Genomic DNA, 17,579 nt, shown 5'->3' with positions numbered 1-17,579 from the left:
TGCTCCACAACAAGAGAAGCTACCGCAATGAGAAGCCCATGTACCACAACGAGGAGTAGCCCCCCAACTCGCCGCAACTAGAGAAAGCCCACGCAGCAACGAAGACCCAATGCAGCCAAAAATAAAATAAAATAAATTTATTAAAAAAAAAAAAGAAAAGTCTTGCTGATACACTCTCCCAGGTTTCCTTTCCAGACACATCTCCTGCCCTCCCCTTCCCTAGCCCTTCACTTCTGCCAGGCTAGACATCTCTTCTTCCCTCAAACTTCTCAATCACATCCCAGACTCCAAGTCCTTGCTCAGGCCCGGCCCTTCTACCAGGGGCGTCCGCCCACCCCTCTGCTCATCCCAACCCCTTCCATCCTCCAGGACGCATCTCCAGCCCCTCCCATCTTGGCTAGTACCCGCCCCCCCCCCCCCCACCCAGCCCCTTCTATTTGACTCCCGCTGCTTGTGGATCACAACCCATCCTGCCCTGCATTCATCAATGAATCACTGAGAGCATCCTGCTTTCTCAATTGAGCTGTGACCTCCGTGGGGCCGGAGACCGGAGACCAGCAATTGCTTAAGAGAAATGAAAGCCTCCTGCTTTCAGGCTGCTGCCGTCTGCTTTGTCTCTGCCCTTCTCCCTCTGTGGCTGGTGAGCGGGGCAGGCCGGGGGTCAAGAGACAGCCTGGCCCTGCTCTCTGCCCTACTGGGGCATTCACCCTGTGGGAAGACGAGGCACCAGAGGCTTTACAGACCTGCTCTCTCTGCTTCACCATGGCCCTCCTCACACCTCCGCCTCATTCCAGGGTTTGGTGGGAGTGTGATGAGCAGGAAGCCAGGTTCTGCCCACCCCCTCACCTTGGGCAGGTGGCAGGCCCTCTCAGTTACTTCCTCTATAAAACGAGGAGGGTACACTAACTTCTTATAGTAGCCAGAACCTATGGGCACGTTTTGCTTTAAAACAAATACACTTTATTAAAGACCAAATTCATACAAAGAGAAATTAAGGGGATATTAGTCACACCTTGTAAAGGGACCCTTTACCCAACTAAGAATCCCTCGTGACCAATGGGTTCCTTCTAGAAACCGCAGTGGGGGGCTCTCCTGGGGCAGTCCCTCTCTCAGTCTGTGGAACCTCCTGCTAGAGGTCTCCAGAGCCCAGTCCTGTTCACCTGTGGATCCCTTGGGTCTTAGCTTAGGAGGGAACAGACTTCAGTGGAAAGAGGTTTGGATCAGAAGGACCAGATTCGAATCCTGCATCTACCTGGCTAGGCGACCTCGGGCAGGTTCCTGAACCTACCTCTTCTGGTCTATAAAAGGGGGGGGGACAAGACCACCTGCCCAGGTTATTGGGAGGCTGAGTGGCAACTATGAGATGGTGCACACTCTGCCTTCCCCCTCTGGTTGAGAGGAGTCTCTCCTGCAGGAGGGCAAATGCCAAAGCCAGTGGTCCCTTCTGCTGGGGGACCCCCACGGTGGACCTCTGCTAGACATCCATGGTGCTGCCTCCTACTCATAATAGAAGAGGCTTAACCCTTAGTGTTTCCTGCACCAGACACCTCACACGTATTAACACATATTCAAGCCTCAAGCAACCTGGTGAAGTGCTATCATTATACCCATTTCACAGATGAGAAAACTGAGGCACAGGGAAGGTAAGGACTTGCCCAAGACCACACAGCTGGCAGAGCTGGGACACAAAACTAGGCATTCTGGCTCCAGAGCCTATGTTCTTAACTCTACAGAATATTCTGAGTCTAGGTTCTGTCTCCTCTGGGGCCAGGCCCTGGGCTCAAAGAATGAAAATAATGCTTCAAGCATGTCTTTTTACTCTCAAATCCAAGGTAGGACCAACTTCTCCCCTCCTTTCCGAACCTATCAATACTTAAAATAACAACAAGGGCAGCTGCTATCATTGGGAGTTGCTATGTGCTGGGCCCCCTGCTAATTCAATCCTTACCTTTAATAGAGGCAGGCACTATTTTTACCTTTGTTTTCCATATGGGGGCATGAAGGTCAGAGGTTAAGCAGCTGCCGGTCATAGAGCAAACACATGGCAGAGAAGGAGTTCAAACCCTGTCTGATGCCAAAACCTAAACTCTGAACTCCAAGCAGCATGCTTCTCCGCAGTGAAACTACAGTAATGCTGATCTCATTAACTCCATCCAATGATGCAGACTGTATGGTACTAAAATGGAAGCAGGCAGAACTCACCAAGTTTCCAAGGAAAAGTATAAAGTAAACAGGATTTCACGAGGAACATCAACACTGGCCCAAAAGAACAAACTTGCAACACTCTTGAGCAACTTCATTTGCATTTAAACGAGCTACAGCTCACCACAGGACTGCTGGGTGGGATGGGGCCTCAGACACAATCCCAGAGCCAGGATGACCTCACAGGATCCGTGGCCACCTGTGCCCCCTCGTGGTGCAAGTCAGAACTCCCCAGCCACCAGCGCAGGAGGCAGGCAGCTTCCCAGAACTCTGGGCACCCCAGCCCATCTTTTCAGGTTTGAAGAGAAGCCCCTGCTCTGGGGGGGCCTCCTACAGCCCACCTCTGAGCTCCCGCAGCAGTGCTCACCGGGGGGGCGGCCAATCACAGCTAACAGCAACAGGCTCTTGCTACTGTCAGGCCCGGCACAAAGCCCTCTAACTGCATCACATCCTTGAATCATCTGCACCTTCCTGCAGGTGGCTGCTACTCCATTTTCATGGGCGTGTCCATCACTTTTATGCGTCACCTTGGCTAGGCTACAATCCCCAGTTATTCAACCACACACTAATCCAGGCATTGCTGGGGAGGTATTCTGCAGGTGGGATCAGGTTCATAATTAGTTGACTTTCAATGAGATTATACTTGATACTCCGAGGGGGCCCTGGGTCCATCAGCTGAAACGCTTTAAGGGCAGAGCTGAGGCTTCCCTGCAGGAGAAATTTCACCTGTGGACCACAACCCCAGTCGGCTCCTGGGTTTCAGACTTGCCTCGCCTGCCCCCAATCACATCAGCCAGTTCCTTGCCAGAAATTTGATAGCTCCTGCTGGTTCTGTTTCTCTAGTTGAACCTGACTGATACAACAGAACAAGTGAGGTCGCGGAGCTCAGGTGATCTGCCCAAGGTCGTGCGGCTGAGAATGGGAGCCCAGGCAATCTGACATAAACTACCCCCTAAGGCCCACACCCGATCATGGAAATCCATCTCGTCCCTCCATTGCTGCCAGAGTCCGCACCCTCTCATCACCCGTCTCCTCCCCTTAACCATCTCCACTCACCGGTCAGAAAAATCCTTCTGGGATCTAAGTCAGATTATGTCCCCCTCTCCTCAGAACCCCGTAGGGGCTCTTCATCTCACTCACAGTGAAAGCCAAAACCCTTAAAATGGCTGGCAAGGCCCGAAACGGTCTTTGCTGCTGCCCCATCCCCACTACATAGCTGCTCTCCCCTCCTAACACCTTGACCTCCCCTACGTTCCACCCAGCCACAGACCTCCCACCCCTGGGCCCTTGTACTGGCTGTGTCCTTGGTCTGGACTGCTCTTCCTCAGGTAACCATGCCACTTCCTTGCTTCACTGTCCAACAGTACATTCTTGTCTGCACAGTTCATCACCCAGAGCGGACTGCAAGCCCCTCGAGGGCAGAAAGGCACATTCCTATAACCTCAACACTTTACACAGTACCGGCATACAGCTGGTGCTCAATAAGGTCAGCTGCAGTATCTGGTCTCCAAACAAGCTGCACTTTGTCCTGCTCCCCCACCTTTGCGCAAGTGCTGTCTCTTGATTAGCAAAGCCCCCGCTCTCCACCCCCAATCAGAAAAACTCCTCCTTTTCCCAGATAATGTTCCTGACTTGAGGCTGCAGCGACCTCTTTCCTGACCTGCAGCGTCATTCATGCACCCACGCCTTCTTCCATCCACCCTCCCATTCAACAAGCACCAGGGGACCCTGTTACTGGTGCGAGCCCTGCCGCAAGGTCTCTGCTTTCAAGGTGGTGGGGCACAGATAACAAACAAGAAAACCCACAAGGTAATTAGAGTGCGGTTAGTGATGTGCAAGAAGCAGGGAGACCTAAAGGGGCAGCTAGACGGTGGAGGTGGGGGAAGCTTCTCTGAGGTGACAAGCAGAAATCTTAAGGAGCTAGCCATGTGGAAGAATGGGGAACAGTATTCAGGCAGAGGGAACAGCAAATGCAAAGACTGTGTGGAGAGAACGAACCTCAAGTGTTTAAGGAATGGAAGGTAATGGGCACAGCTGAGCGGAGTGCTGGGGTGGGAATGGGGGACGGGGATGAGGGCAGAGCCTGGGGCAGGATGGCAGGCAGGGGCCAAAGCAGACACGGCTCTGCAAGCCCGGGATAAGGAGTTTTTCTGGGTGGGATGGGAAATCTTGGAATTTAGGCAGAAAGGCACATTATTTGATCCATGTGTGGAAGGGCTCACTCTAGCTGCGGTGTGGAGGGGCTGGGGTGGGAGCAGACAGGCTGAGGAGGAAGCTGGGGTCCTGAGAGACGAAGAGAGCTTCCAACAGGTGTGACGGTGGAGGTGGGAGAAGGGGATGGATCTGGAGGTCAGGTGGGCAAGTGAGAGGAAGGGAGGAGTCAAGGATGACCTCTCGATGCTGGGCTTGAGCAACGGGGTGGATGGAGCGAGAAGGAAGATGCGGGAAGGAGCAGGTTCTGTGGAGGGAAGGAGCGGAAGTAAATTTGAGGCTACACTGTCTTTGGGGTCTCAAGGTCGCCAGTCCTGCCTCCTCTGTGAGGCTGTCAGCCGCCTGAGAACTTTCTTCCTGTTGACTCCATCCTCCCCAGGCCTGCCTTGTAGTCTTGGCTCTGTGCTCAATAGGAGATCCTTCCAAGAGATCCTCCAAGGATGAGCTGGGGCTTCGGGGACTAAAATGTGACAAGAAATGACCAGGGAACAAGCATTCATGTTCTCCATGCAAGCATCCCTGACTGGAGCGACCTTGGGAAGCTTCAGGCGCTTCATCACAGAGCAGAGTGAAGCCCAAAACATGAACTCAAACCCTCACTTTGCCACAGACTCCGGGCAGCCACCCTCGGAGACACAGCTTGTCATTTGTGAAATGCGAATCCCACCAGCCACCATGCAACATGGCTCTGGGCAGCAAATGAAGAAATATATGTAAAGTTGCCAGCACATAGTAGATGCTCACTAAATAATAACAGTAGCTAGCACTTTGGGAGAACTGTCCAGGTTGTAGGCAGTGGTCTAAGCACACTTACATATAGAAGTTTATGTAATTTCATTATAATCATATGAGGTGTGTATTAGTCAAGGTTCTCCAGAGAAACAGAACACAATATTGAGAGAGAGAGAGAGAGAGAGAGGGAGGGAGGGAGAGAGAAAGAGAGAGGAACTGGCTCACGTGATTCTGGGGGCTTGGTGAGCCCACAATCTGACGGCGTAGGCTGACAGGCTGGAGACGCAAGGAAGAGTTGAAGTTCAAGTCCAAAGGTGCTGGCAGAATTCCTTCTTGCTTGGGGGAGGTCAGTCTTTCTCTTAAGGTCTTCAACTGATCGGTTGAGGCCAACCCACATTAGGGAGGGTAATCTGCTTTACTCAAAGTCCACTGATTTAAAAGTTAATCTCATTCAAAAAAAAAAACGCCTTCACAGAAACATCCAGAAAAATGCTTGACAAAATATCTGGGCACAGCCAAGTCGACACATAAAATTAACCTTACCAGATGGGTAAGAATATTATCCCCAATTTACAGAAGAGAGGACAGGCACAGAGAGGGTTGGAAGTCTGCCCAAGGTCTGAAAAGCCAGACTCTGAACTCCTGCAGTCTGGCTCCAGAGCTGGCACTTTTAACCATGACACTAAGTGGCCATTATCATAAGCACACCAGCGTAAATTAAATTTTTCCATCCATCCCTTTCCTGGCCGGAGAGTGGAAGTCAGAGAAACCAGGGAAGCTTTCCCTGGGTGGGGCCCTGTCTTGCTTAGGAAGCAGCACAGAACCTGAGCCTTAGAGATTGAGGGTGGGGCAGCTGGGAGGTTATGAGGCCCAGCCCTTGACTTTACAGTTGGAAACTGAGGCCTAGAGTAGAGAAGGGACTCACCCAGGGTCCCAGGGCTTCAGAAAGTAATGCTGATGATAATAAACTGACACTTCTAAAGCAGTTATTGGGTCCTAGGGACTTTTCCACATTAACTTATTGAATTTTCTACATGTGAGGTAGAGACCATCATTATCTGTGTTTTTTTAGGAAGAGAAAACCGAGGCAGAGAGGTTATGAAAATTGCCTGAGGTCACACAGAGCCAGAATCTGAGCCCAGGGCTTCCTTGGTGGTACAGTGGTTAAGAATCTGCCTGTCAATGCAGGGGACACGGGTTCGAGCCCTGGTCCGGGAAGATCCCATGTGCCGCGGAGCAACTAAGCCCATGCGCCACAACTACTGAGCCTGTGCTCTAGAGCCCGCGAGCCACAACTACTGAGACTGTGCGCCGCAACTACTGAAGCCGGCGCGCCTAGAGCCCGTGCTCCGCAACAAGAGAAGCCACTGCAATGAGAAGCCCGCGCACCGCAACGAAGAATAGCCCCCCTCGCTGCAACTAGAGAAAGCCTGAGCGCAGCAGTGAAGACCCAACGCAGCCAAAAATAAATAAATTTATAAAAAAAAGAATCTGAGCCCAGGCTCAACCAGCCACTACATCTCTGAGGCCCAGGGCAAGTTTCTTGGGGAGAGGGGTGTGACAGAACGCAATCCCATGTTTGCCCCTCCTTCCAGGTTTCCCCACCTATGGCTCTGGCTGCAAGTGACAGCTGAGGAGATGCTGCAATTCGTCAAGTTCATGAGGCAGCCTCACCCCCCTGTTCATGGAGGAAATGCTGTTCTGCACCAGGGGTGGGCATACCTGAAGCACCCCTCCCCAGGTGACAGGCATGTGTGCACATGCAGTCTCATCCCACAGCTAGACACAAACACACGCCAACCCACAACTGGATACATCCCAACACACTGGCACACACACCCAAACAAGTAAACATACCCTCAAGAGCACACAACTATGAAGCCCCACATGAACACACACAACCCCACGTACACACATACACCCCCATGTGTAAACCAGGACACATCTTTCCTCATCCCAGTGAATATATAAGCAAGCACTTATACACACAAAACATACGAACCCACACTCAGAAACGCACCATGCAATCACAACTATCCCAATTCACAGCCCATCCATCACACACTGGCACACATACCTCTTCTGATCCACAGTTCAAAGCACCTGGACACAAGTATCTCCCTACAACGTGAGCCATTAATGTAAGCCACGTGTTCATACGCACTTCCCACATCCCCAAGGCCAGAGCCCCAGATGGTTGCGCACCCCCATAACTCACCACCCCCATAAATACGGACAACACACAAGCCCACACAGATCGCTGCATTCCCTTGCCCGCCCCAACTCCCAGTACACACAGCCCTAAGTACAAGGGACCACCCTCTCCCAATTAACTGCACCCCCGCCCACGTGCTGGCATTTGCCTAGTCCCTCCTCCCCCACCCGGAGGGAATCCTTCTCTGACCCCAGCCGACTGCGCCCAGCACACAGCGTCCAGCGTCCAAGGACCTGCCCCGACGCTCCCTGTCTCCACCCCCTTCGCAAACTCGGAGTGAGCCCGGCACCTGCCGGGCCAATGCCAGGGTGGGTCGGTGCCCTACCATCGGGTGTCTCTGAGGACCACCACGCAGAGCCTCCAACCCGGCAGCGTGGAGAACGCGCTCAGAGTTGGGGAAGGAGGGGAAGGTCTGCGCTGCAGCCGTTAAAAACCCAGTCTCTCCAGCACAATTCCCCTCCCTTCCCCCCCCCCCCCCCCCGGCCCTTTTGGGTCCTGGATCTCACCTTCCCACGGCGAAAACCCAGCATCTCATCTCTATTAACCCTTCCATCGCTGCCGCACCGCGGGAAGGACCGAGGGAGAAACCACAGCGGTGCCCAGAAGTTGGCCCCGCAGACCCAGGAGGATCCGGCCGCACACGTCGCGGGGGCTTGGGCCCTTCTCAAGGCATCCCCACACTCCCCTGCACCCGCTCCCATCCCCGCCGGGAGAGCCCGAGGGACGCGGTGGGAGGAGGAGGCGCGAGTACCAGAGGTCTTAGGGGGCGTGAACTGAGGAGGGGGGCAACACAGGACCACAGGGCAGCCGGGCGAGGACAAGCCCCCAGAAAGTCCTCCGCAGGGCCGGAGCGGCGCGTGCACGAAGCGGGAGGGGAGGTTGGAGGGAAGAACGCCCGGAGGTCCCCTTACCTGATTTCCTCTTGGAACTGCCATAGTCCCTGAAAAAGAAGCAACAACAGACAGACATGGTTAGGGTCGTGCGGAGGCGCGCGGCCGCCGGGCTGCAGGGCTGCGGCTGCCGGGCACCCACGGGCCGGATGCTCATGTGATCCCGGCTGCCGGCGAGCCGCGCGCTCCGCAGCCGCACGCACTGCGCGCCGCGCCTGCCCGCGGGTCCCAGCCAGCCCGGCCTCCAGGCGCGGTCCGCCTGCCCCTCCACGCCCCTCCCCGCCGCCCGCAGCGAGCGCCCCTGCCCCGCCCCGCCCCGGCCCAACTGGACGGGCTCGGTGGGCCGCTCGTGCCCTTTCCCAGGCACCTTCCCCCGTCCGTCCTCCGATGGGGGAGGGTGAGGCACGTTCCCACCCACTTCGTTAATAGGGAAACTGAGGCCCCGGGGGTTGGTCGCTAGAACCCAGGCCCTGCCCCGCGCTGGGAGCCCGCTCCCCTCCCCTGCAGCGCTTCCCCTCCCAGTTCTTTACGTTGCCTGCTCTTGCCCACTCAGCCTTTAAAGTCACGACTGAAATGTCACCTCCTCAACCTGTCTTCCCTGCTGGCCTCTGCGTAATTACTGATTTGTGTGACCCTTTGATTAAAGTCTGCCCCCATCCTAGACCCAAGGCTGCCTGAGGTCACACTGTGGCTTGTTCCCTCCCACTGCGTCCCTTGGCCTGGCATAAGTGATGGATAAATAGGGGCTGTAGGTTGAATGTTGACCAGAAAGGCTCAGGCTGGGAACCTGGGATTCAGTAGGGGTGAGGCAGAGCATACTGCATGGCCAGGAACAATGGTTGAGCTTCTGAGTAAGTGAGCTGGATTCAAATCCTGTCACTGACAATAACTGTTTGGTGACCTGAGGCACTTGACAGCTTTACCTGCCCTGAACTGCCCCAGCCTGGAGCCTTCCCTGCCCTGCAGCAAGGATTTAACCCAGACTCAGCAGCAGGCTACTTCCCAAACCCTGCCCCCACTGCCCTCCTGCCCTTGCTCCTGCCTTTGGCCCCTCCCAGCACCCCTTCATCCACCAATCCTCAGGGAGCCTCTACGATGCTGGAGGTCTGTTAAGTGCTCAGGTGGGGCTGGCTGGTGATCAATGTGGAGACTAGAGGAAATGCCTTCCGTTTCCCCTGGGATCAAAGAAAATATGCCAACTGGCCAGCTAGGTCTGCCGGCTGGAAAGAGGGGGTCTCTTGGAGGAAAGGACAGCAGGTTCACAGGGAAGGGAGTCACCCTCATGAACACTCACCGAGATTCCGATCCTATGAATCTGGGGGGTGGCCTGGGCTTTGGGGGCATTTGTTAAGCTCCAGGGTGATCTGCTTCCACAGCCAAGGATGAGGGGATCCCCCTCTCCGAGGCTTCTATGTTTCCCAAAGTTTGGACTCAGAAACCAGTGAGTCGGAATGCTGGTGCTGAGGCCCGGAACGTGCATTTCTGGTACCTTCCCCTTACCAGCCCTCCTGTTTGAGAACCTCCTTGGTATTGCAAGCCTCTTTCAATCCTCACATCCACACTATAGAGGTCCTATCATCCCTGTTTTACGGATGAGGAAACAGAGGTTCAGCCACTGCCCAAGGTCATCCAAGCTGGGCAAGGGCTGTGGTTTATAAGCCCACCTGCCCGAATGATACTGTAACAAGGATGGGGGGAAAGGGGAACCTGTTGAATCTGTTGCCTCCAAAAGGCAGGTGGGAGAGTTCCCATTTGCCCCCAACCTCGACCTGGCAGTCCAGGAAAGCCTGAGCCAGGGTCACCTCCCTGGGGCAGAAGGGAGACGGGGAGAGACCGTCCGGAGTGCCTGGCTGAGCCGGTTGAAGCTCTACGGTGGGGAGAATTCCCAGTGAGGAGGAGGAGAACATTATATGGAGGCTACGTCCTGCCTAGCAGACTTGCATCTCCCAAGGAGAGAATTTGTTTCTCAGGCTTTTTTGCAGAGTGGGGCCTGGGGAAGGGCAGAGAGTGGAGGGCAAGGGGGAACTGCCCTCCCCTGCCCCACCATTTTCCTTCTGGTCTTGCAGGAGAAGCCTCAGGGCCGGGGACCACAAAGCCTCACTGCCCAACCCCTGGCTGCCAGCAGTCAGACGGGGGGTGGCTTCCTCGCGGTGATGGCCATCTTCTCCCCGTTTGTGCAGCTGCAGCTGCCCAGGATTCTCTTTGAGCTTGTCAACAGCCCCAGAGGGGAGACAGGCAGGTCATTACCGTGTGACAGGGAAGCCCGCTGAGGCTCAGGAGTAGGAGAGGGACATAGTTCACAGGGGCCGAGGGCCCGCTCTGTGCCAGGCCCCGTCAGCGACCCTCAACCTGGTCATTCAACAGGATCACCTGGGGCGCCAGTTACAAATTCACACGTGGGGCCCCATCACGACCTGACCTAACACAGTGTCTGCATCTACCCGCTGGGGGTTCCGAGGCTGGGCCAGTGTTGGGTGAGAACCTGGGGCCCAGCAGAGTCTCTACCCAGTCACTACAACCCTGACAGGTAGGCAGGAGTTGTACCAAGGGGCACTGCAGTCACTGTACCATAATCTCCAGCAGGACCCCAGCCACGCCTAAGAAACATTTACGCTCAGTAAGCACAATGAGCTTGAGCTTCCAGACAAATCTCCTGGCCGGCCTCTTCTTCAACCAGGGCGCGAGCCCTTCCCACCAAGGACTTCTGGATCCTGTGTTCTCCTTGTTTTGCAGGTGAGGACAGCGAAGCTTAGAGAAGCTAGACAACCTGTTCAAGGTCACACAGTGAGTAGGTGAGGCTGTGATTGGGTGGCAGAGGACCCGGGCCTTGCTCTGGGGTTCAAGACCAAACCCCAAATGCTGCCACCAGTGGGTGCAGGGGAGGGAGGGCAACGCAAGGCCCTGGGGGCCTGAGAAGCACATGGGTTAATGGAGTGGAGGCTGAGGCCCTGGTAGGGGGGGTGCCAGGCTGGGACTGGATGGTCGGAATGGCAGGCATAGGAATCCTTCACACAGCATCTGGCCTCCAGCCCAAGCAGGCGCGGCCCTAATAGGAAACCTCTTGTAGGTTTCCATTGGACACCTTTTAGCAAAGCCATTGCGTATTTTTAGCCGCTGAATATGAGAAGCAGCTTAGGTATCCAGTGGCTGGGACTCCCCCATCCCTCACATACCAGGGCATGGTGAAGGGGAAAGGCAGGGCTCTCCCTCCTGGCATGCCCACCTCCCGCTGCCCTGCAATCAGTCCTGGCCTGGGCAGGACAGCAGGCCCTCTGTCAGAGTCCAGTTCCTGAACCACTCAAGACCCCCTTCCCACCTCCCCTCCTTGCTCAGTTCTTGCCTGGAGGTGGTGCTGACAGTCCCTATACTGCCGGTGATTCCAATCCTGGTAGGTCACAGTGTAGCCTGCTTCCGACTTGCTGCTGAATCACTATCTCCCAGGGAGTCACAGGAAGGAGAAAGGGAGGCAAGGGCTAGCGTCTCCCTCTAGCGCTACCAGAAGCTAATGTAATTGAAAAGGCCTCCCAGGCTGTCCTGACACAGCTCCATCAGGCCACTCAGCCTTCTCTGCAACTGGTCCGGGGGTGACCAAGACCACAGTGACCAACCATCCTGGGCAAACTGGGACATGGGACTTTCAGGGCTCAAACTGGCAAGGTCGCAGACAAACCAGGATAGTTGGTCACCAGATGGTCCACAGGTCAGGCCTGGCTGGGGGGAAGGGACGGGGTTCCTCCAACCCAGCATCACACCCTTCCCCCATTTAAACAGGGACTCCTGAGGCCTCCCCCTCCCCCACGTGATATAAACAGTTCATCTCTTGGCCCTTCCTCTTAGGATGATGCTGTCTGCGGGGTGAGGACAGGTGCTGGAAGCAGACAGCCTCCAGTTCAACTCTGCTACTTGCTAGCTGGGTGGTCATCTTGAGCTACTTCCTTTACCTCTCGAGCCTCTATTTCTCTGTCTGTAGAAAGAGGATAATAACTCTACCAACCCATTAGGATTTGGGGAAGATGAAACATACAGCACTCATAAAGGGGTTCACAGAGTGCCCAGCACGGAAAATGCTATAGAAATGATTATTCTTTCACACCTGGACCAGACCCCATCTCTGTTGTTACCCAAATGCCAAAGGCCCGTTTGAACTCGGACCCTGCAGAACCCTCTAAAACCAAAGGAAGGGGCTTCTTCTTAAGGATCCCACCATGATGCTGGCAGCAGAGTGCCACACAGGGGCGAGTCCAGCCCCCCTATGCAGAGTTTTGGGCTTTCAGACACCAAACCAGCATTGGCCTCTGTCTAGTGCCGTCCACCCAGGGAAAGCCTGTTTGTTCACACAATGTTAGGACAGGGCTCATCTGGAAACAATCATGTTTTCAGGGTGACACTGACCCACAGGAACTGGCAAGCTCTGGACTCATTTATTGGGATTCGTTTAACCTCCAAGGAGCGGCAAATGCTCAGAGCCCCGAACCAAGAGATGTTCATGCTAATGGCACCCAGAAGGGTCAGCTTCCCTTTTCTTTTCTTTTTTCTTTTTTTCCCTTTCTTTTCTCTCGGTGAGACATGCTGTGCTCCTTACCCGGACATTCCAGCGAAGGGGCTGGTGCTGGAGACAGAAAAGAGGGAGAGGCTGGAGGGAGGGGGCAGGAAAGGCATTTAACAGTTCCTGTGTCTGGACCACCTGTTTTTACACATGCTTCCCCTCCCTCTGCCCTTTCTTGAACAGACATTTGCCCTTCAGTGCTCTGAAGTAGGCAGAGGTGGTGTTAACCCATTTTATGGATGAGGAGACTGAGGTCCTGGGGGCTTAAGTGGCTTTTCCAGGCTTGTGAAGCTCCACTGACATCCTGACCCAGAGGGCTCCCCACGCCGAGGTCCACTTGGGAATGGGCTGCAAGGAGAGGACACACAGGCCAGAGAAGCAGGCTCTCACTGGGGAAAGGAGGTGGCCATCCTGCCGGTCACGGTTCCCGGAGTGAGAGGAAAGCCAGGAAGACCCCCCGAGGTAGGGGAGAGACCCCCTGAGGTAGGGGAGAGACCAGGAAAGGAAGCCCAGTCTGGCCGGGCTGCTCTGTGGAAGGAGGCTGAGTCCCCACCAGGTGGAATTCTGAGTGCTACAGGGCCATGCCCTCCACTGCCTGCCGTCCCTCTCCCCCTCCCACTGTCATTCCCATCAGTGAGTGTCCTGGCAGAAGAGGACAGGCACGCACTGCCAGCTTGATGTTCTCACCCTCTTGTCTGCTGGCTGACATTGGCTGCTTGGCCCGGGATGCCTGTCTGCAGGGCTGCGGCCGCTGGGAACCGCGGGTTGCCAGATGGCTGTGGGTGACCTTGAGAGCCAAGTGGTCTTGGGGACATGGGCGGTACCTAAAATATGGGGGCTGGGGGCGATGGTATGCAACCTTGGCCGAGAGAGTGATGTGGAGCCCTTCACATAGTGATGTAGTGATGGTTTTGACTGCTGTTATTAACCAATAAGCACTTCCTAGCTCTTGCTGGAGGCTGCCTCGTGAGGGCCTGTGCAGGCATGGGAGAAATATGTGACATGCAGAAGGCCTGCAAGTTTGGGGTTAAATTAGGGGAATGAAACTATATAGCACAGTGAGAAAGGTAACATTCTGAGATAATCTATGCTGAGAGTCACAGGAGAGGTTACACTCCAGGTGCAGAGAAAAGAGAGATCCCAGGGCTGTAGGACATGCAAGGTGACTTCCTAGAGGAGGAAGCCTTGAGCTGAGCCTTGAAGGATCAAAGGGGTTTGGGTCCATGGAGAGGGTAGAGAGGGGAAAGTTCTACAAGCAGGAACAAGTAGCTCCAAAGAGGAGGAGTTGAACTACTGGGGAGCGTTGGTGAGCACAGGGACAGGCAGGGAAAGGCCAGGCTGCGGGAGGGGAGGCGGGAAGGGGAGGGCTTTGATGTCCTGCTGTGAAATCTGGAAGTTTTCAGAATTAGGGAGTGATGGGGTCAGAGCCTGGCTGGAGAAAGGTTTTTTGTTAAGAGGTGAGATGGACAGCTAGGGGGGCAGGGCAGGAGAGAGGCTGTGACAACTCTGAGCCTGAAATGTCAACAGAGCCACCAGGGTTCTGGGCCTGGCTCTGCCCCTCAGCGGCCGGTGGACCTGCACAAGTCACTTCAAAGTAGTGCTTTCTGAATGCCAGGTTGTGACCCATTAGTGAGTTCTGAAATCAACTTGGTGGGTTCCGACAAGCATTTTTAACAGGTAGAAGGAACAAAATGATCGAGTCACCCATAGTTAAGTTTAAATACTGTTTTGCGAAACTTGGGTTTCTGATGTCTATCTACTTATCTACCTGTCTGTCTGTATTGGGTTGTGATGTGAAATTTCTCACCATGGCAGCAAAAGGTTTAGAAACACCAACAAATTCTCGAGCCCTCAGTTTCCCCATCCCTATAAGGGGGGCCCTCTGAGTGTCCTCATGGGCTGTTTACTCTCTGTGAAACCGAAACAGTGAGACAGCATGTCGCTCCAGAAGCTGAGCAGGGAGGCTCTGAGGGCAGGGGCTTCAGGTGGGCTGAGAGCGGGAGAATCTGGAGCAGTTTTCCACCTCCCTTAGCCCCTAGCTGGGTTTTTGTTCTGGCTTTTGAGAGCCTTTGCACGGAATGGTCTCAAGGAGCAGCAACCTCTAGGGAAGACAGACAGAGGGGGCATGAATCTGTTCTTTGCCCCCATTTGTGCCCTGATCTAAATTGTGGCACTGAGGGCCCTTGTGTCCAACAAGAATCCGTCCTTTCTCTGCAGGGGCTGTTTTCTCCAGGGTTCTGAGAATGGGCCCCATTGTGACCATGTGGACAGTCCAGAGAGGCCGAAATTCCTGCCCCGGGGCGAAAAAGCTGAATTCCTGGGGAGGAAAGAGTTTCCTCCCGCCTCCCGTGCACCCCCCAAGCTGTGTCCCAGAGAGGCCCAAGCCAGGGTGATCACAGACCCAGAAACCTCCCAGGCCTCGTGCTGGTCTCCTGAACATCCCAGAGGGTCTCTGCTGCTGCTCCGTCCACAGCAAAAGGACAAAGCTCCGTCTGTCTGTCTGTCTCCTCACCATGACTGGACTCACCACCATGGCAAAGGTCCTGAGCGTGTCTCCAGCCCGGGGACGGCTCCACCGTGTCCAGGCCTCCGGCAGAGGGTTAAGAGCGGGGCCGAGCCTGCTTCAGCCACTTACCACTTTGTGACAGAGGCAAGTTTCTTAACCTCTCTGTACCTTCATTTGTCAAAGGGATAAAATTAGTTCCTACCTTTGCCGTTGTTGTGGGGTTTACCTGGGATAACGCGCGAAGCTCTTAGAATGGCATCGGGCACGTGGAGAGAGGCTCCCTGGCCAACAGCCTGGGTTCCCAAGAGGGGCTAGGTTTGGAGCGTGGACGGCGGCCAGCGTGGGGGGAGTGTTGACTGGCCCCCCACCAGCATGGCTTCATAAATCCCTGGCTCTCTCGCCCGGGGTGCCAGCTCAGGCCTGGGTTCCCACCTGTGTGCCCCAAGGCATCCCACCCAGATGTGACTGACAGGCCGTCCATGGAGGAGAGGGAAGGTGGGGAACCGTGGACGGGGGAGTGACAAAGTGCTGTGATGGGGTTCCACCATGGAATCCCCGGAGAGAAGGGCAAGGAGGGTGTTGCAGGTTTGGAGGCCTTCCCTGTCTCTCTCCAAGTGCATTTGTCTGTCCGTCCGTCCATGCATCCATCCGTGTCTTAACTGAGGGTCTGCTGTAGAACCAGCCTTGTGTCTGGGCAGAAGTGGTGGGAAACACAGTTCTGCTCTCACACAGCACACTGTCTAGTTGGAGACACAAGACAAACACCCAGGAGAAGAAAACATACAAGTCACCTTGTGATCAGGTGCCCCAAAGCCTGGTCCAAAGGATATGCTGTAGAGGCATTCCCCAGAAGGGGTGGTCAGAGTGGTCGGGGACGGTTGGAGAGGGCTGCCTGGAAAGGGGGGGCAGCAGACCTACCCTTGAAAGATGGATATTTAGAAAGGGCAGAGGCAGGAAGGAGAGTTGGGATGGAAGGGATGATGTGAGCAAAGGTGCAGGGGCAGGAATGAAGCCGGGATGGGGTGTGTGTGTGTGTGTGCGTGCGTGCGTGCGTGCGTGTGTGTGTGATGCCTCCAGGAGGCTGTATGCCTGGTGGGGCAGGACATGCAGCTGGGGCTGGACTGCAAGCAAAGGAAAATGGCTCAGGTTTTAGAAGGAGAAACCCAGTGGCGATGTTTGTAACTACAGATTTTCCCCTGGAAAGTGGCAACACCACCTCTGTGACTGAGAATCAGGTTCCCATCTGGTTCTGGTTTTCCCTGTTCAGGGTGCAGGATGGGGACTTGTTTCAGGAGACAGAAGACTGCTTTGCTCCCCAAGCTACAGTGGCCCTGTCTGCAGAGGTGTGTCTCATCTCTGTGTGTGTGTGTGTGTGTGTGTGTGTGTTTGTGTGTGTGTGTATGACAGACACCAGGGTCCTACTGCTGAGTAGACCTCCGGCTTGCTTCTTGGCTGGGGGCCGGACACTCCCCAGCCCTGGCCTAATTTTGAGCTGGGGTTGGAAAGTTGGGAGCTTGGGCCAATGGCTTCCTGCTTCCCACGGAGGCCCAGGAGCCCGTCCAAGGCCCAGCTGTGCTTGTTCCTACCTCAGCCTCTGTGGGAAAGTGTGCTCAGAGCATGGCCCCAAGCTTCTCCCAGGCGCCTAGCCCACTTGCACTGCCTGGGAGGGCCTGGGCTCTTGGAGCTTGTGTGGTCGCCTGTGACAGAGAGAGAACTGTCTCCCAGATTTTCCCAAACTCTACATCACAAATGCCTAAACACTGAGCACCCAGAAATGCCAGGCCCCTTGACACCTGCTTTATGTTGTCTCTGACGCAGGTGACTTAGGCCCATTTTACAGATGAGGCTTAGACAGGTTAAGTAACTTGCCTGGTGCCACACAGCTAGCAATGAGAGAGCAAGGCTGCAAACTCAGGGTTATCTGTGCTTATGACCACCACATGCACCCTCCCGCCCTCTCTAGTGTCTCACAACATTCTAAGGCCTGAGGAGGGGCACCTTGTCCAGAAAGCCCACTGATTTTGACCTCCAATGGCACTGAGTGTCCCAGTTTGGCCCCCAGCACCTAGTAGTGCCCTACCTGGAGCTGCCCAATAGAATGCTCTGTGATCATCGGCGGAAATGGCCTCTATCTGCACTGTCCAGTGTGGTGGCCACCAGCCACTGTGGCTGTCAAGCACTTAAGTGATGGCTAGTGTGACCCAAGACCCCCACCAGGGATTGAACCCAGGCCCGGGCAGTGAGAGCCCGGAATCCTAACCACTAGGCCACCAGGGA

The 17,579-nt window shown here is 55.1% G+C and overlaps 1 protein-coding gene across 9 annotated transcripts in view; it reads right to left on the bottom strand.

Moving 5' to 3' along the window:
* SH3PXD2A (SH3 and PX domains 2A) overlaps positions 1-17,579 on the bottom strand; it is a 246,745-nt gene that overhangs the window by 88,320 nt on the left and 140,846 nt on the right. For all 9 annotated transcript variants that reach the window (XR_009497980.1, XR_009497978.1, XR_009497979.1 and 6 more), the window contains exon 6: positions 8,272-8,300. Coding sequence is in view for 3 of the 9 variants with exons in the window: in XM_059900003.1 (XP_059755986.1) it covers positions 8,272-8,300 (29 nt within the window). In the remaining 6 variants the exon portion in view is untranslated. The remainder of the gene's footprint in view (positions 1-8,271; positions 8,301-17,579) is intronic.

The sequence above is a fragment of the Balaenoptera ricei genome, chromosome 16, assembly GCF_028023285.1.
Source record: "Balaenoptera ricei isolate mBalRic1 chromosome 16, mBalRic1.hap2, whole genome shotgun sequence".
Lineage (NCBI taxonomy): Eukaryota > Metazoa > Chordata > Mammalia > Artiodactyla > Balaenopteridae > Balaenoptera > Balaenoptera ricei.
Note: the sequence above shows the minus strand (reverse complement) of the source record. Positions and strands in the feature narration are given on the sequence as shown.